The 20,190-nt window shown below is 40.6% G+C and overlaps 1 protein-coding gene across 13 annotated transcripts in view; it reads left to right on the forward strand.

Annotated features, from left to right (window-relative positions):
* THSD7B (thrombospondin type 1 domain containing 7B) overlaps nucleotides 1-20,190 on the forward strand; it is a 481,009-nt gene that overhangs the window by 304,679 nt on the left and 156,140 nt on the right. For all 13 annotated transcript variants that reach the window (XM_046944128.1, XM_046944125.1, XM_046944127.1 and 10 more), the window contains 2 exons: nucleotides 8,251-8,406; nucleotides 9,644-9,841. In XM_046944128.1, coding sequence (XP_046800084.1) covers nucleotides 8,251-8,406; nucleotides 9,644-9,841 — 354 coding nt within the window. The remainder of the gene's footprint in view (nucleotides 1-8,250; nucleotides 8,407-9,643; nucleotides 9,842-20,190) is intronic.

Below are 20,190 nucleotides of genomic sequence, written 5' to 3' on the forward strand. Positions count from 1 at the left end.
TAGGCGTGTCACTGTATGATCAAAGTAATGTGATAGCTCCCACAGATTCCTAGTCCATTTTCACTAATGTTAGAAACATTGAAAATACCGTTGTGAAATAACAACAATAATAAGCCTAATTGTTAGGCTCAGGGCTCCTCGTAATCCAAATATTATTCAACTTCTTTTTCTTTAAAAAATTAACAGCTTTTCAGCTATTCCTCCATGTGTGATTCTCATCCATCTTAACACATAAGCTATGATTTTATTGAAAATCCTCCAACTGCATGTTACATTTCCCCAGTATAGCCGTATTTAAGATTCCTTGTAGTCTGTCAGAAGAAAGGGACTTGACCGTGCTTAAGATGTGTTGCAGTGGGTATTGTTAATTTTCCTCTTCTGTTTTTCTTTGGACACACTGTTGTATTTCTTCACAGCCATAGCAGCTGAACTCCTTTAGACTCTTTAATATTCAGGTCTTTGTAAACACCTGGGGATTCAGTATTAATGGTTACTTTTTGATGCATCCTGTGTGTATTTCCTTACACATCTTTGTTTCGCAAGCCACTTTATTAACCCAAATGGCCAGAAGGTGTTCCCTAGTATTTTCATGCATGTCCTTACATGAGTCTTAAAATCATAGTTTCACGGCCTTGATCCTTTCTTCTTTTCCACAGAATATTGAGCTTTTTCCCTACTTCTGTTAGACAGAAATGTCTAATACCTTCTTACCTCGTGAGTAAACTTTTCAGACTGTTTTAAATACCCACATGGGAGATGTTTTGGCACTGCATTTTATTTTCCAGAAATTAGTGGCCTCTTTAGACTTGCAGAGCTGTATTTGAGAACTCCTTTCATTCACATCCTGTATTATTCTGCATTTATTCTCATTCTTTTTTTCCACCCTTTTGTCTCCTTTAGCTCTGAAATATGCATTTTTGCCTGTTCTGCTCTGTATGCTCTGTTTCCTAACGAGGATTCAGCTTTTTTTTTTTTCCCTCCAAGTTCTTTGTTCTGCTTTGAATCATGATCTTCCAGTGCATTCCTTCTGGGGGATTAGTGTTTCAAATTGGTACATGTGGCATCTGTTCAGTAAACCATGTGAAAGTACTTTCAGGAAGAGAGAAGTACCATCAGAGTGCTATTAGAGCATGCCATTAGCCTCTTGAGTTCTAGCTGTCCTGTGCACCACCAGGCCCAGCTCTTTAGCAGCAGTAAGTCAGGTGTGCACATTGTTGTCTTCCTGCATATCTATTGGGGAAAGACTGTGTTGATGCAAATAAGCTGCCCACAGGCGTTGGCGCAGGGTATGCACTACTTGAATGAGCATGAGCCCTGTTTGGAGTATGAACTCTGTATTAAATGCACGCTGTTTTTCCAAATTTATGCTGGTGAAAGCTGCAGGAATGAGAAGTTTGATTTACTCTACGGAAATTAGAACTGGGAGTCTTTGGTGTTTAAATCCTGTTGTCTTCATCTGGTTAATGAACTTGAAAAGAAATATGTAAGAATATATTAGTAAAGAGAAGCCTTGGTTAAGACCATAGTGGGGGGAGAGCTGCCAGTCAGAGGTGGCATGAGGAAACGCTTGGCTGGCTGGTGGTACAGCAACAGGAGAGGGCAACGTGCCTGATTCACAGAAATGGAGTTCTGAGGAGGAAGAAAAACCCCATAAGCAAAACTGAATGCCCAAGAATGCCCTCACCCCAAACTTGGGTATTTATCATCAGGATGACTCAACTGGCTTGAAAAGATGAGAAATAGACCTCTGAAGTGTAAAATATATTCAGGCAAGTCTGCATCGGATTTATATTGCTGGGATGCCGAGTTATTGATCTGTAAGCTCACCAAATGCTGAGCAGAATTTACGAGATAAAACTCACATAACAGGAAAATAAATATGTAACAGCTGGCTTCTTTGGGGGAAACCCTGTGGAAGTGAGAGAGGAAATGGTTTTCTTTGGATCTTTGGGGTATCTGACAGCGTTGTTTAAATGTGTATTTCAGAAATTTCAGTTTGGATCCATCAGGGAAAAGCATTTTCCCTCATGTGTTTTATAGGTATAAGGTTTCCTTTTTTTTTTTTTTTTTCCCACTTCTAGAAACTAATTAAAGTAAAATGAAAAGGATGTGTAAAATGAAGTCGACAGCGAAGGAGATGTGTCTTCTAAAAGGTGCCTTTAAAAGAATCAGTCTTTTAGTCAACACGCCATTTGGTGTGGCCATGAAATAGGTACCTCTTCAGAAATACATTTATTTACATCTCTGTCTTCAGTATGCAGCAAATAATATGCTGCCCAGTCATTTCACACGAGATACTAGGTTTTAGTTCAAGTATTTATCTTTGAAATCTAAGATGTTAAATGTGTTTGCATTTTGTCATTATCTCCTGCCACTGGAACTGGATCAGTTTTATTCAAAACTGTTTTGCTCTGAGTTTGGTTTCACTGTTACAGGGAAGGGGAACTGCAGCATACTCAATCAATGGTTCATTCATCTGAGAAAAATGATGGGATCTGTGTGTGTGTTGCACCAGAGAGTGGGTCACCAGGGACAGCTAATGAAGCTGGAGGTGGCAGGGCTGGTCCTTCAGCTGTGGCACAGCTCTGCGTGGGGCCATTGACATGACCTTGAGCACCGAGCCTCACGAGTGTGCTGTGAGTGGAGCAGCTCAGTGTCAGCTACTGTGGGGTCACCGCTGCCGTGTCCTGTGTGCAAGACGGGCATCTCAGCACAGTGCTCTGTTGGTGATACCTGTGCTCCTGCAGTGACAGCATTTGCAGAGCAGTCCTGCTCTTTGGTGGTTTTTTGCTGCTGATTGAATGCTAAACTTAGTGATGGGCAAACTCCAGACTCTTCATAGGCTTTCATGACAAAAGCTCCCTCTTTTTTTCTTTTTTTTTTCCCTGTTTTTCTTGTGGCTTCTCTTACTGTCTCTGGCAGTTTGTTGCAATGATGATTTCCAACATCTGGTGGCCAATGAGGTTCATATCCTGGAGAATCCTCTTTTCTCTTCCTGTGAGTGCCTTTATTGGTATCTGAGCACCCCATTTTTCTCCGTGTTTCCTCCTGGACACCTATTAGTGACTTGTCACCTCTGGTCTGGACAGTTGTGTGACTGAGAATTCTTGCCAGATGGGAGATTTCTGTTGACAGTCTCTACAAATACCCAATTTGGGAAGAAGATCCCATTATACAGTGTGGTATGTGGATCTTTCTGAATGTGAAGTGCTAATAGTTTGTCACTCAGGAAAATGGCAAGGATTTTTGTTGTTCTGAAATACATAAACCACTATTAACCTTTTTTTTTCATGCTGTGATGAGCTTTCAGTTCATACTTTGTATCTTGTCCTTTAACTCATAATCGTGTTTTATCTGTATGCCTTGGGGCTTCCAAACTAATTGATTCTTTTTGGGAGCATAAAAGGATCCTTGCCATCGGGGATGGGTTGCATGAAGCTTTTTTGATGAGGTGATGCAATGGGCTGGGGTTGATGCTGTCTCCACGCTGGTTTAATTACATTTAACACATCTCCTTTGTCTAATCTTTTATTTTCACTATAAAAACAAATCTTTCAGATTGGAGAAATTACACGCCAATGTTGTGATGGTTTCTCCTTATTATGTTACACACATACAGGTGTTTTTATAATGATTCATTCCCATGTGATTTTCTCAAGCAATTTCCCTTCATAGTGATCCAACTGTTTTTGGTTCATACGTGCTGGAAAAGGAAGCAGGAATTTTTACAAAGATACAGCATCCCTTTTGTGTACTGTAGTTAGCCTTAATTAAGTGCAACTTTGCCAGAAGATGTAGTAAATACCTGGTTGTATCACCTTCAGAACAGAATATTCAATAATATATTGCCCGGCCAGTATGCAAGAGACAATCTTGATGTATTCCAGATCTGCTAGCAATATCTAGATGTGTCTCATTTGAGCGTTAATATCAGAAATACTTGTGTTTCATTCTGGAGGGGAAAAGAAGTTAAGGTCCAGGAAAGATTGTGTTAGTTACCTCCTGTGGAGTGAAAAACTAAATTTGGGAAGTAATCATTGCTACCGAAATGCAGTCCTATACATTTCTCTTTCTGACTGGCCATCATTGTGCTTAATGTAGTATTGGTATGTATGCCTGCAAATATGTGCCCATATGACTATATTCAGAGATAATTTATTTATTGGCTTAAAATTACATTATACAAGTAGTATCAGAGCTGATTCCTTCTTCCACACTTCCCCAAAATCACTACCTCAGTAAAAATATATAGGGAAACAAGATACTTTAGAAACCAATTTATTATCTCCTGCTGGTAGCAATAACCTGAAAATAACAGCAAATAGTAAAACTCAAACGTGAAGCAGACGCCGGTGCTGGGAACAGCCATAGTCGCATTTATAAAGGCTAGATTCAATATAACAGCTAGAGAAATGTGCAATGTTTCAGAGGCTTCCAGATTAGCACTTGATTGCTTTTTCAAGTTTATTCTATAGATTGAGAAGAACACAGGATTTTGAAATGTACAAACAAGCGTAACAGATAAGCTGCTACTTGTATGAGATACTGCCTCTCCTTCCCACTCCTCCCCTCCTGACATCTGCCTTTCCCCTTGCCCCCAAAAAATTGACTAATGGGTTTCCAAGGAAAATAATTACATAAAAAAAACAAAACAAAACAAAACACAACAGTTTTTCAGTGTAGGAAAATGCCATTACCAAGTCCATTATTGAGCACAATCGCAAGGCAGTCTGGTATTTAAAGACAAGCCTAGCAGCTGTGTTCATTCATCATAGGCATAAACTGAGGGTTTTCTTTTTTTCCTGAACGGGACATTCTTTTCCTGGCCAGGCTCTCTGCACCTTTTTGGAGACTGCTCTGTGTGAGAATTTTGGCATTTAAAAGGTTCATAGGAAAAAGTACCTTGTGGTTCCTTGAGAAAAGGATGTTTATTAGAGTATGAAGGAAAAGCACTGTTGAAGAAGATAGTGAATATTACTTTTTAAGAACCGTATATAGTTCATGTCCTAACATAAAGAGCTAAATCAAATTGAGGATGTTAAGGAAAAAGAAGCAAAAGAAACGTCAAAGAGATGTTGAGGTGTGAGATGGCTACATCTCAGATGGCTCAAGGAACAGACAGAGCAGTAGTGCCTGGCCAAGCCAACAGAAAAAAAAAAAAAAAAAAACTGCAAAATTGAGGAGAATCAGTTAATTTTAGGGCTGAGACAAGTGTTTGTGAAGACATGACAGCATCACTGGGATTTCTTGCTTTGTGGTCCATTGTCACGCAGCATGAGGGTGGATGAGAGATTACGCTTAGACATGGCAGACCTGTCCAGATTGGAGTGTGAAAGCAGCTGTTCTGTGGTGTTTGTTCCTCTGTGCTTAAAATCTTCCCACATTTCCTCCTGGCTACAGTTTTGTGTTAAAAAGTGAACGCGTCATTACAAGACTAAAAGCAAGTCAATTTCAGCAGACACTCAGACAAAAATCATATCAAGCTTTTAAATAAAACTCACTGAAATCAACTGATGGAAATAGGAGTTGTCAATCAAATGGCTGACACAGTGATGAAACTCTTTTATGGAGCCCCACTGGTCTGTCCAGTTGCTCTGGCTGTCTTGCTGGGAATAGTGGATCTTTGTTCCTACCTGTTTCTTTAAAAAGGATGGTATTGTATATGCATTTCTTAATGCAGCTTGCTTGGTTTTGATCTTGGCTTCAGAAAGGAGTTTCACTGGAGGATTGTAGTCAGTGCAGGGAAAATAAACTGGCACAGTCCTTGAATATGTATGGATATTTGTTTAGAATAGTCTGTGTATTTTCTGATCTACATTTTACAGAATATTTAAAATTGTTTAAGGAAGTGAGGAAACTCGTTCTAGGAACGAGTAGGATGTTGATCCAGGGAATCATAAGGGGAAAAGAGCACCCAGTTCTGGAATCAGAGCATCAGTCTGAGGGAGGAGGAGTGGGATGCTGGTTGGCAAGGAGAAGGGACAGCAAGCATTTTCTCCAAGATAGAATCATAGAATGGTTTGAGTTGGAAGGGACCTTTAAGACCATCTAGTTCCAACCCCCTGCTATAGGCAGGGACACCTCTCTCTCGACCAGGTTGCTCACAGCCCCATTCAGCCTGGCCTTGAATGCTTCCAGGGACAGGGGGCATCCACACCCTCACTGGGCAGCCTGTTCCAGTGTCTCACCATTCTCACAGTAAAGAATTTCTTCCTGTTATCTAATCTAAATCTACCCTCTTCCAGTTTAAAAATATTTCCCCTTGACCCGTTGCAACCTGCCCTTATAAAAAGTCCCTCCTCACCTTTCCTGTAGGCCTCCTCCAGGTACTGGAGCCTTCCACGAGTCTGGTGTATATCCAGTACGCTCAGTTTTACCCTTGATGTACCAATAATAACCTGACACTTCAGCTTTTTGTAGTTGATTTTTCTTGTTTTTTGTCTATTCAAACTAAATTCAAAATACCTTTGGTACAATTGGTTTGTTTTCGAGGCAGGAGAACCAACCTATGTTATCAAGTATTCCACATTTCGGTAGTTATAGTGCTTCTGTATTATAACGTAAAAATCAGTGAGGAGAAAAGAGCTGTTGCTAACAACACCTTGAGTTAATGAAGAGCAGAACTGCACTTTATTTTTTGTGTTGACCATTTGCACTCAGATCTATTTCCTTTCATTTATTCAACTGAACTTTCAAAAAAATGATACAGGTTTGCAAAGTTTAATGCTGAAAGGCATGTTAAGCCAAGCATGAGACTTCTCTGCGAAATACATACTCTTATCCTTAAAACTCTGGTATTTATCTCATTCTGTCTGTCACTTCACTTGCATGGTCTCTGGAAAGGTGTGCTTGTGTTAGCGTTCAGGTGAATTGGATTTATGCCACCATGTTGCCATCTCTAAATGAATATGTCAAAGGCTGTATAGTGTCTCAAAAATCATTCAGTAAGTGGTCTTTTTACTAACAGGTGATCTTTCAGGTTAGAATTAAATTACAGCTTTTGTTTCGTTCTGTTATTCTGGTGAGATGGAATCATAAGCACAGTTACTGGTCTTAAGTCTCAGCTTCTGGACTTGTAAATCAACATTTATTGGGATTTTGGGCAGTGAAGTCATGAGTTTGAGAGAAAAAAAAGGGGTTTTCTTCAAATGGATCATTTCATAGAAAATGGTATAATATCAGAAAAAAGAAAAGATTGCTCATATATTGGACATGTTTTTATAAATTCTTTTCAAGTCAGTTCCACTCATGGAAGCAAAGAAAAATAGATGTTAAAAATAAAAATGAGGAATAAAGCAAGCTCAGTAGCTATAAAAATTAATGAAGGCTTGGTCATATCATGGCAGAGTAAACTCAAACAAGCCTGTGCCTTTTGAAAGACTGCTTTGATACTGATTTATCTAAAGAGACAGCCAAATTCAGCTCATCATGTAATTAAAATGCAGTATCATATAATGACTCGGAAGATAGATTTAAACCAGCTCCCTTCATTTCCTTCTTCCTCTCCGTCCCAAATAAAAAGGCGAGAGGCGTTAATTGAAAGTAGGAATCTCTTATGATAAATGAAAATGCCAAGGGAGTCAGCTTTCCAAATTCATTGCCAGTGTCAACATAGCCAACATGGGGCAGAGTTGGGGATTGTTTCATCTCTGGAATGAAGAAGTTTGGAGATCTGTGCGGCAGATCCATGCCTTCCCTGGCTCAAGGCAAATTAAATAAGCATCGGTCCTTCCAAATGGGAAAGTCTTTCTGCATATATGTGGAAGAATCAGATAGCTTTTTTGAATGTAAGTGAAGCAAAAAGGAAGCTCTGGATCCTACACTGACATGGCATGATACCCCTGTGCTCAGGCTTTCCTTCGTCTGCCTTTTCCCGATTCCCAATTACAGTGTGAGCTTTTTGGATTCCCTTCTCATACATCTTTCTTTTCTGTATGAAGAGGTCTCCTCATGTATAAATGCAGGGGAATAGGTTCCAGTCTGTTGCTCTGGCATTGTAGAAAATCAGGACAGAATTTATCACCCCCTTCCTCTTAAACACAGTCAAAAATTGGGCTGCTGAATATGAATGATTTAGATAAAACTAAGTGCCTTGCTGAACAGAAGATTAACTTCTGATCTAGGAGATAAGACCCTAAAAAAAGCAGTGGATTATGGTGTGTTTTTGGGCCAGCGGTTATCTCCAGAGCTCTGCACATTAGTCAGGGCAAAATTACTGTCCTGTTTTTCCCCTCTTCTGTTTCCCTCTAGTTAGCAGACCAGTTGATGGGAAGTTCTGCCTGGGCCCTGCTCCTTCTGCCTCCCAGCTGTGTGACCTGCCCTGTCCCTTGGAGTGTGCGGTGTCTGCCTGGCTGGCGTGGGGCCCCTGCCTTCCCGAAGACTGCCGGGACCGCCAGGGAAGGAGAGGTAATGGCTTCTCTTGCCTGTTCCTTGTAGCTGTGGGATCTGAAGCAGGTAATGGGATATTATGATGAGATTGCAAAAGCAGTGGTGTCCAATTCTACATTGGGAATTTAATGTACGTCTTCTTAAATTAACGTAGGATAGAGCTCTTAGATGTGCACGCAGAAGTGGAATATGACCTTTAAAAGCTTTTTGCAGTTATTCTTGAAAGAAAAAAAAGGGATAAGATTTTCAGCCTGATTCAAATCCTTTTATCCTGCACGGAACTTGTAGAAAGGGAGGATTTCTTGGGATGGCAATTGCAAACCTCCAGAGTGTGAGGGTGTCCCTGCTGAGTGCCTGGGCTGAAGTGAAAGACGGGTGAAGCTGAAGGGACTCAGGATTGAGGTGTATACCACAGCACTGCCACGTGGAGTTCAGGCTGAGCTGAGAGTTGGTTCTGGGTTTGGTTGATTCCGTGTGGCCTCCACTAATACTATACCTTTGCCCCATGTCTGGACACTGTTGTAGGAAAGACCACCACATATCTCTTCTGCATTTCTTACAGTTCTGTGTCATTTACATAACAAAACAGACTGAAAGGTACTCACATATTGGTTCTGCATTTTATATCACTGGCTGACTTTTGGTTTTATTCAGAAGGAGATAGATTATGTAATCAATTCTTTCATTATTTTTGTAACCTTTTTCGTCCACTTTACATTTGAATCTACCAGTTTAACAGGATAACATTTCAGAGGGGTCTGATATGCATTATGTATCAGAAATCCTTGCACCTTCGTAAGGCAGAATACTAATTTCTTAGTAAACTACTCTGCTGTGCCTTGAGACAAGCCTTGTCAGTAGTGGATTCTCAGGCAGATATAAGTTGCTCTTCGTATCTTCATTTTCTTAACACTTCTCTCTTTTTATCTCAATGTTACTGTAATGTTAATATGTGCCTCAGTAGTTAAATTGGTTTCAGATGTGTTTTTCTAACCAGTGTTACTGAAAAAGAAAAAAAACTTCAAAAACTTGGGTTGTTGGAATTCTTGATGCACTGTTAGGTTTGGTGTGCCCAGACTGTGGGCAAATACAGCCAGTTACCATTTCAGTCAGTTCAGTAGCTGCAAATGGGGTTCGCTTGATTCTTTGTGCCCTCCACTTCCACATGCCCTATAAGGTCCTCTTGGTACTAAATTATTGGTATAAATATTTTTTTTTTTTCAGTCATCCAGTTAATTCAGTTCTTCTTTTCCAGGCTTTAGAATGAGGCAAAGGCATGTGATTGTGGATCCCGTCGGCACTCTGGCAGGTTGTCCACATTTAGTTGAATCCATTCCTTGTGAGGACCCAACGTGCTATGAGTGGATCGTTTCAGAAGGAATATGTGTTGCTGACCATGGAAAATGTGGACCTGGAAAACACATCCTGAAAACTGTATGCAAGAACAAGAAAGGTAGGTAATGGTATAGTTTTAAAAACCTCCCTTTTAACCAGTTTTCTTCTGAAGAGCAATCACAATTATTTACAACAGCTTCTTACTGAATAATTATGAAACCTCAGATTTTTTTAGTTGACTGTGGTGATCATCACAGCCTAGGGCTAATATTGCCTGGGATTTTGCTTTGAGCTCTCCAGTCTATTTTATTTGAATTGAGAGGCTCACCAGTGCAAGTTAGGCATTGTCCCTATGGCATACATTGTGCCTCCTCCACAGACCATATTGTGACAAAAGTGTGATACCAAAGGCTTGGTTCTCCTTCATATCCCTTTTTAAGCGCATCTTGTAGAGAAATAGGACTGTCACTGAGGCCAGCAGCACTGTAGACATTAACACAATCTGGCCCTTTGCATTGCTTCTAGCCTCAGTTTTTAGCATGCAATTTGAATGTTTGTCATCTTTTAACAACCCACTTACCATCATGTAAAGGAATGCTCAGTTGTGCTGTCAGAATTAGTACAAGAGTTGCCTATTATCTAGATGAAATGATGGGAGTAATACTTTAACTACTTGATAGCAGTTTGAGACCTGCAGAGTGTTCAGTTTACAAGTTGTTAATAATGAATGAGTACATTTTTATATGACGTTTACAAACAACCAGCAAGAGCTGATTTCTTGTACGTGGTTTGAACTTGAGCCAAAAGTTTCATTTCTTGATAAGGTCAGTGTTGTCTAATCTTTAGATTCAATTACATGGAGCACAATTTTGCAGTCCTTAATCACACTGAGACTCCACTCTCATCTCAAAAGTAGCAGAATTGTGGAATTTTAGAGCCTAAGTTTATATCTGAGATGGAGAATTTTTTTTTTCATATGGTGCTCAGAGTGACCACAGAAAACAATTTCAAGTTGATAACATGAGAGTTTGATTGACAAGTGGTTAAAAATAATGTGTCATTTGTGAGGCACAGGAATCTGACGGAATTAAGTTATGTCTCTTCTGTCCATCTCGGGTAAAGATTCTTCTGAAATACATCAAAAATATGTGGTTTTCTCCCAGGTTTGTGGAAATGGGGAAAAGATCTTCAACTATTATAAAAATGACATAGGCAGAGTATGCTAGAGAGAAGAGATCTGTCTCTGAACTGAGTGGTCTCTTCAGATGTGTGATTCTAACTGTGTAAGTCCAGTTGTAACGTGATGTGTGCAGATGGAGCCCTGTATTGCTTAGGAGCAGCATGTTAAAACTGTGCCAACATCCATTTCTGTGCCCCATCTTGAGGCTTGTAAGGATACAATATAATGTGGCAGATGCTCTGTCTCTGATCAAACTGTTCTCTATGGCTATGATCTTTAAGAAGCCATGCCTTTGAAGTGTCTCTCCATCTTTTAATTGCTCAAAAGCATATTGTAACTGTTTTTTCATTTCCATTGCTCTCTGCATGTTCTAGTTTCCAAAAAGCAATGCTGGGGCATTGTCACTGTATGTGATCATTGTCCATTCTAATTGAGAAGGCTTCACAAGATGCACTAGAAGCATTGGTTAATAATATTTTTAAGCTTTTCTGAATTTTTTATTTAGTGGGATAGGGCTGGCAGAGTCCTTGAAGTCAAGGTTGAAAAAAGTCAACTTGCTGCTGCTTCTGTTACTCCAGTGATATTAATTGCTTTCTTTGTAACCTTTGTTCCTTCTATAACGTTCTCCTAGCAAGATTCCCACTGCAATGCATGGTATATTTTCTTGGATGAAAGCTGGAGTAAGCAGCAGAACTGCATAAAGTGTTCTGCCTGGAACAGCTGACCAATTGGTAGTGGAAAGCCAACAGGAAGAAATGTGAAGCTGAGACAAATCAGTTATGGGTAAAATAGCTTAACACCTGTACTCATGTTTAGCATTTATATAGAAGTCTAAATTCAATGCAAGTAACCGCCCTGCTGAAAGCATTTAGTGTAGCTGCTTTGTGATATTTTCATTTAAGTAGCTTTTGTAGCATTCAGTGCTGTATCCAAAAATTCAGTGACTTATCCACTGTCAGCCATGCCTAATATGGCTGCTCAGTATTCCCACTGTATGCCTAAAGAGATTAAAAAGAAAACCACACAACACTTCTTGGACCCCTTTAAATGGCAAAATCAAATGTATCTCATCTTAACAACAAAGTTAATTAGAGCCTGCAGTATGTTGATTAGGGTACTTAGGTTCTTCTTTGTATCCCTCCCTGCAAGATGTCTTCCTTTTCATATAAATGCCAGACTTCTTGGCATGGTGCTCCCTTACTCTTGTTGCACACTGTTAGAACACCTCTGCTTTAGATGTTGAAAGCAGCAAATGCATCAGCCCCGCTTCTGTCAGCCCTACCAGAGAGCAGCTTGGCATCATGGTTTCCTACCGTTGCCCATCTCCTCCTCTCCCACCATTCTCAGTGTGACTGTGAACCCACATCCTCCTGTGCTCTGTGGTGTGATGTGATGCTCTGCTGTTGCATGCTGCTCCACTCAGCATGAGGCCTTTTTCATGATGAGACCGAGTCTTCCTTTGCCAAAAATGAGCTTTAATTACCTTGCCTGCAGTGGGAGGGAACAGCCCGTGTTTTTCACTCCTATCTCCCATAGCACAGGACTTTGTTGCTTGGCCTAAACTTACCTCCAGCACAGTGGGGCTTGGAACTGTATCTTATGTCTGACGTATGTTGCTGAAGATACAAGTGAACAGGGCACTGGCCTTTATCTGTCCCATTTCTGAGCACTCCAATGTGTGGGGAGCGCACAGTGCAAGGGCTTCCATGAGTTTAGTTAGTGATGGACACTGGATGCTTTGGGGGGCTCAGCACAGCCAAAAGAATAATACAGGAAGATGGACAGTGGAACTGAAAGTTAGATCAGTACCAGGCAGAATGTATTTAAGAACTTTCGTTGTATTTACAAACAGCCCAAGAATGGGTAGTGATTTTTCTCAGTTATTTTAATTTGATCAACAAGGAATTGAATAATCTCCTGTTTGTAATGTATTCTTGATCAGAGTGTTGCAAGTATTTGACATTTGCATTTGGGCAGTCTTGATTAGAACTGACAAACATTACTGTGCATTGACTAGATGAAAAAAACATGAAATCTTTCCAGTTCAATTGCTCCCTTTTAATGTTGTTGCTCAGTAGATACAAAACCATGAACATGGTCAAACTATCTCATTTTATAATGCAGTTGAACAGCAGCCAAAATATATTGTTTCATTTTGTGAAGACAACGGCTGAAATAATTTTTTGTATGTTCTGCTCCTTATTTCTTTGCAGTAGCTGCATGCATATCGAGTACATTCAGGCAGAGGGAATCTGAGGTTGTAGCAGTGTGTGAAAGACTGACGATAATATAGACAGCAGGACTTGGTCCAGGGTCAGCAGGTAGAAGTTCAGCTCAGACATGAGCTGGTGTACCTTCATAGTTTCCCAATCTTTTGGTTTATATACTTAGACAGACAACTGGGATTAACATATCAGTGTTTCTGGGTCCAGTCTGATACAGGAATCGTTTTCCATGTCTGTATCAGAATGTTAATAATACACAAATGGACTGAAACAAGACAAATGTTGAACCAAACTGTGATTTTAGGAATTGCACTTATAGGTTTCATATAGAAGAGTAATGGTGGTGAGGAGTTTGCCCTGACTGCACTGAGAGCATGTGTGAAAGGAATTGCAGTGATTTCATGAAATAACAGCTGTGTCTCATGAAAATTAATAATTCATTTTTCAAGCATTTAAAAAAATGTTTCTTAGAGTACTGCAAGCCAAATCTCAACTATTAGCAATGCTGTTGAATGAATTGTAAAGTGTTATTATTCAGAATCTGTTTGGTTGTAATTCCCATGTCAACATTTATTAATTTTCATATTTGTGTTCTGATAACTGCCAGAAGAACAATTCATAACAACTCACTATCTCTGTAACAGCGAACAACCTCGTTTCTAAATAACAAAAAATATGAAATCGTTTATATGTAAAGCATTCATGTTTTAATTAGCAGATCATCAGCAAAGTTTAACACAAAGGTAGTCTGATTTTACTTGATTGAGGTTGTTTTACTCCTAGCTAATAAATCTAATCAAGGAAATTTAATTTAGATTGGAAGGAAGGATTAAGCTCTTCAGAACTACTGAGCGTTGCCATTCCTTTCCATGCTCTCAGCTTGGGCATCTGGCTTACTTTGTTTTCTGGAATTAAAGTTGCAGGCAAATTTAAGAGGCACCCATATGGAAATTCCTGGGCTTTGTCACAAACCCACCTTCTTCTGCCTCACCTGGATGCTCCCAGGCACGGGACATTTCTGCACCCTCTTGGCCCTATCCAACACATAGCTGGCTTGGTGGCGAGATCCTTGAGTAAGTCAGGTGAGATGGCTAATAGCTGATGAATGGAAGAAATCCCCAGAACAAGCATGCTCACCAGCCTTTCAGACCTGCTGCTGCTGCTCGAGCTTTTGAACAGAAAACCTTTGTTCAGCTTCTACTGCTGTCCTGGCAGTACTGCTGGAAATCTTACCTACAACAGTTGTCTTGCTATTTTGCAACGTGATCTCTTCGATTCTGGGGAGTCACTATCTGGAATGTGGCACTTGCTGTGGTGGGAATAGATGTTTTTATTTCTCAAACATTATTAAGTTCACCGAAAAAAAAAGTGCACGTTGGGGTGAAATGTGTCTGTTCTCAAAGTTTGAAGAGTTCTTATCTGTAGAACTGGAAAACGCTTTTTCAGAGAGTCAGAATATTTTCCTTCAACTCTTTTAAATTAGGTGTTTAGAGTTTGCTTTCTTGTGATGAAACAGACCAAGTCTGAAACAAAATAATAAAATATTTGAAAAAGAGAATAATATATAAGCAAAATATTTCTTTTAGAGTATACATTTTGCTTTATCTTGAAATTACTTTTTCTTAAATCCTCCCCTACTCTCTTTCCAGACTACATAAAACAGAGGTTTTTCCTTCCTTTTCCATTTTTTTTCTTTCTTTTGGTTCAGTGCCCAAACAGAAATCCATTATTCACACAGCTCTATTGACAGAGCAGACACTGAAATCCTGTTGGAATTCAAGCAAAGAGTAAAGGGAAGTAAGGTAATCAAAGTGGTGTTATTGTAAGGTCCAGTATTATGTTCTGCCACAGCCTGCCCATGAAGCACTGCACCTAAGGAAGCTTGGAGACTCCTTGGGGGTAGAATGTTAATATTCCTGGGACCAGTCAGCTGCTTATATTTCCAGTTATACTGCGTCACATCCTTTGTTCCCCAGGAGTTGTTGTCCAAGGAGATGGCTTACAGTGTGTGTGCTGCTTGGCATGTGGTGTCACACAACATCAGCTGGCACATCCACCAGAGCTTGGCTTTGCAGCCTTCAGAAGGAAAGGAAGGCACTGCTGGGACAGGAAGAGTCTCACTTCGTTCCTGGTTCAGCACATGAAGCTGTCTGAAAAGCTCCGGCTTAACATGAATCTCAGAAATCCAAGTCTGTAATTTTTAACCTGTCTTTAATCTGACCTTAATACATGGATGAGGGAAAATCATCTTTTCTTTTGTGATGCTTTTTCCCAAATGTGTCTGTGCACCAGGCAGACTTGGGAAGGCTTTGACTTGCAGATGGGGCAGATGGAGTGTGTGCTTCTAGGGAGTAAATGAGTGAACGATGTACAGCTAAACGTTATGTAGCTCAGCCTATGGGTTAGGGCCTATTTAGTCTTGGTTTCTTAGATCAGTGACATTCAGAAAGACGGAGCTATGTACTGCTTTGTTCAGATCTGCGTGTTGTCAGATTTAGCATGACAGAACTTGCAAAGGGAGCTTTGTCCAAGTAAGGTCTGAGTAGTACATGTGTGTTATGGAATATACTGCGCTGATCTCTCTGGTGACAGCGACAGGGCCCAGTGGAACAGCATGGAGCTGTGTCAGGGGAGAGCCAGGTGGGGGTTAGGGGAAGGTTCTGCCCTAGAGGGTGGTGGGCATGGAACAGCTGCCCAGGGCAGTGGGCTTGGCCCGGAGCTGCTGGAGATCAGGGAGTGTTTGGACAGTGCTCTCAGGTGTGGGGTTTTGATTTTGGGTGGTCCTGTACAGGGCTAAGACTCATGCACAAGTTCACTCATTCTTCCTCTTTGGTTGTGAGCATACCCTGCCAAACCCAATCATTGGAGCTGCTGATCCCCAAACAGTAATTTTCTGGCAGGTAGAAACCCAAATCCTTGTGGCAGCTAAATAGGATCTGTGCTTCTCATGTTGTAAACCGCGGTGGAAGGAACATATCACAGTGCAGCACTAAGGCTGATGAGTGTCACGAGTGTTTCAGAAGTCTCCTTGAATGATGTGTGGCTTGTTCAATAGATTTGAAACTTGGTTGGGTGGGTTTTTTTTCTTTTTTTGGTAGTAATTAAGATTGATGTGCTCTTTGGGCAGACTGGTTTATGAGCCTGGTGGAACAGATATAGTTACCTCCGTTAAGTCTTAACCTTGCTGCAGCTGAGTCATTGCCAAATATTTGATGTCTCCTACTGGAAACATCTAAAAAGAAAAATTTCAGATTGTGAATCGACCCAGGAAAGGTACATCAACAATTTGAGGACAGACACCTTCATGGGTTCCAGTGAATTTTCTGTCTTTGCAACCCCTACTCAAGCTGATGTCTGCAAAAGAAACAGAAGATCATTTTTAGGTTAATTCTGGGGAAGGTTGCTGAAAAGTAAGAGTTTTCTTTGCCTAGTCGCACCAAGACTTTTAAAATTCATTCAAGATCATAGCAAATGTATGGCTCACAAGCCAAGGAAGATAGAAACTCAGATGTCTGTATATACAATTCTTGCAGTAGCTGTATTTGCACTGATATCTGTGTGTGAGAGTCAGGCACATCGTGCTAAAATACAGGGTATAATATTTAATGGGGGAAAGCTGGGGGGGTTAGGCTATGGTCTTAAATCTAGAGGATAAACTCAGATATACTTTGATTAATTTCCTTTGCCCTTAAATGCACATATGTTGCACAATTTCCAACTGGACTGCGGCTGTGCCTTGCAAATCCTGGCAGCATGATTTGTGTCAGTCACCCAGAAGGCAGCTATAATCAGTATCCAGTGGCGATTTCAGCTGTATAGAGTTGGCAGACACAGATACCAGTCGAGCTGATTAGGGATACGGGCAGCTTTCATCCTCCCTGTGCTTGTCAATATAAAGAATTACAGCTACCTGTGAAAATAGTTTCTCAGTGTCAGCTAAGGTAAGTGCGAGCTTGTGGTGTGGTGCAGAGTGCCCTCAGATGAATTTCTACGCATAAACACTGTTCTTTTCAGTATCTGCTGCTCTTTTTTCATACGTAATGTCTCCAAAAGATGTTTTTCAAGACTTCAGAAGGGTGTTAAAATGGTGTGGACAAAGGCCATTTCTGCCCTATGGCTGTTGCAGCAGAGAGGAGATGGATTTCCTGCTGGAATTCGTGAGGGGGAGCAGCAGGTGCTGCTTTTTTTTTTTTGTTTAATGAACTTGAGCTTCTAACACCTGTAGAACTGGAACAGAGGTTTAAGGTCACCGTTTCAGAAATGGAAATTGTAACATTAAGGAAAACATAAACATTACTCGTTACCGCATGATTTTTATTGCCCTTTTGTGCTTTAAATGTTATGGAATGAGGCTGACATAAGTTGATCTGAGTTTGTGGTAAAGGTTACCTAAAGAGCATGGTGTGTGAGAGTGACCTGCAGTCTGTAACACTGGGGTGAGAGGACTGAGGGAGCTGCATGGAAGGATTAATTCTTATATTGATCTATATTAGTACAAATTTAACTAAAATTAACTATTTATTTAAAGAGTGAAATGGACTGAAACAGCCACTCCAGCAGGGAGTGAAGATACCAGGAGGAGTTGGATGGGGGATTTGAGAGTGTGAGGGTGTGAATCTCATCCATAAATATTCTGAATCTGGGGACTAAACTGGTTCCTAATGAGTTCCTAATGATTTCACTGCCATTTTAGCAAGGAAAGAAGCATTTAACATATGTAAGTGTTTTCCTCGCTTCTTGTACATCACTGGTAACACCTCTGTTATGTCTCTTATACACGGAGCACAAAGCTCACAATTTTGAGGAATATAGATGGAGATGCTTTCTGACATCTTTCTATGCTTTTCATCCCAAGCAGAGCTGCTAAGGCATTTTGTGCTCTAGTCACACCTCTGTTCATTTTGATACCTAGAAATGCGTCCTCTGAAAATAACCAGTGGCTATTCATAATGCTCATGACTTATCTTTTTGCCTGGTTTTGATGTGGTGCTTTCAGAGCCCTTTTGCATAGTTGTGACATGGGGCAAACCACAAAACTTCCCTGAGCTTTGGTTTCCTGCCTTTCATAGCCCCTTGAGATATATGAATTCAAAGCTTCTTGCATTTACACCATCCTTAAGCCATTTCTCTTTTTAACCAGATATTACAGCATGTGTATATGACACCATTCACACCATTTTTCTGAAGGATCCTGCAGCTAAATAGTGAGAAAACCCAGCACAGGTTGTGCAGACATGAACCTTTCATTTAAACAGCTGTTCTGATCCCTTCACGTTGAAAAGACAGGAGATCATTTGCAGAAGTGTTATCAAAATACCTTTTTAGAAAAAATAAAGTGAGCCAGGAGGGATTCCTGTTCTCTGTACTTGTGGCTTTTATCCTCCCTTGATGCTGATGCAGTCTTTGCCTGCATGTGCTCAGCCTCCTGCCCCACAGCTCTGTTCCTCTCTGCGTTTCCCATCCATCCCATGGGGCAGGCCAGGTGCTGGATGCATACCGAGCTGTGGGTGCTGGGTTTTGACCAGCCTGTGTCTGGCCAGCAAAGAAAGCAGGCTGGATAACTTTCCCTAAATGATGGCAAATAATTTGTGACATTTTTCCATCAGGCTGCTGCTAGTTCAAGTAGATATGTAAACCTTTAAGGGACCAACCTTGCATCAAATTTGGTTTACATCAGTGAGTGGTTTCAATAAGAGTATCATAGCATATTGTGATTTCCTTAGGAAGCCAGGCTAACACGCAGAAGACTGTTTTTAATGTAGTTGATAGTTTTCTTTTTCTTGACAGACAGAAAATTGTCCAGTTATCAGTTCAAAATTATTTTAGCTGGGACCTTGTTTTCCAAGAGAAATACTACGAACAGTGTAATGGGTTTAAATTAAGCAGAAGGTCATTAGGGAAAAGAAGTTGCTGGCATTTTATTGCATTCTGTACGTGAGGTCTGGTAGGCTGGAATCCAAGCTACCATACAACCCAGGGCAATGGAAGGCAGCCCAGAATCTGGTGGTGTGCCCTGCCATGGGGATCAGCAGCAAGCTTCTTGCAGTGCTTGTGGAAGGAAATAATTTGAGTACAGCTTAAATAGACAGCTTCTCACATTGATCTCTGACCACAGACCTTTTTGTGGAGGAGAAAGAAGTGCCCTTTGTGTAATTTAATCCTTTCCTGCTGGGTGGCCCTACAGAAGGCTTTTTCTGTAGCTGAAATTCCTTTGGTGCTGTGTGCGGTGCAGAAATGATTCGAGCTGCCTTCATACAGCACTTGGGTGAAAATTAGTGCTGCCCTTTCTTAAAGTTTCTTTCTGTTTATGGAGTTGATGGAAAAAACAAATTTAATTCCTTGTTTTGAGGTTAATGGCTGCCAGAGGGGAAGGCTCCTCCCTTAAAATACCAAGTTTGGACAAACTTTAATTAGGAATTCAGGACGTGGAAATTTTAGGCTGGTGCTGCACTGCAGAGATTGGCTCTGCCACGTGTTGGTCTGTCGTTTTAACAAGGTAAATCTTCCTCTTAATTCTAATTAAATATTGTAATGCCAGGGCCCTTCATTAAGCAGCAATTTGTGATTAGTCCAGTGGTAGCGATGAAAAGAAAAGAATGTGCTGAAATGGTAAGAGAAATTGCAGAGTGGGGAAAATGGCCATGGGGTACAGCTCCTAAATGCTCTCTGGTGTTCTTTTCTGGGTCAAATTCCCACTGAATTTCAGGGCTCCCAAGTCAGATCCTAGTTTGTGTAGAAACACAAGAGATCAGTGGTCCTTTGACCGCAGGACTGAGCTCTGAAGTAGTAATGAGAAGTAATAGACAAAGACCAGCCAGAGAAAGGGAGAACTCCCAATTCTGCCAAACCTTGGGTGCCAGGATATTATTTTAAGTATAGATTGCATTATCGCTCTTGTTTATCTGTGAATTGAATCTCATATTTAAGAAAAGGGAGCTTTTGTGAAGTGCTGGAGTGAATTTGAATTAGTGAATTGGGGAAGATTCAATCTTTGAGGAGATGGAGAACAATTTAAAATCCCATTGTTCAGTGTTCTTCTTGTTTTCTGCCTGTATGAAACAC

This window comes from Gallus gallus, chromosome 7 (assembly GCF_016699485.2).
Source record: "Gallus gallus isolate bGalGal1 chromosome 7, bGalGal1.mat.broiler.GRCg7b, whole genome shotgun sequence".
Classification (NCBI taxonomy): Eukaryota; Metazoa; Chordata; class Aves; order Galliformes; family Phasianidae; genus Gallus; species Gallus gallus.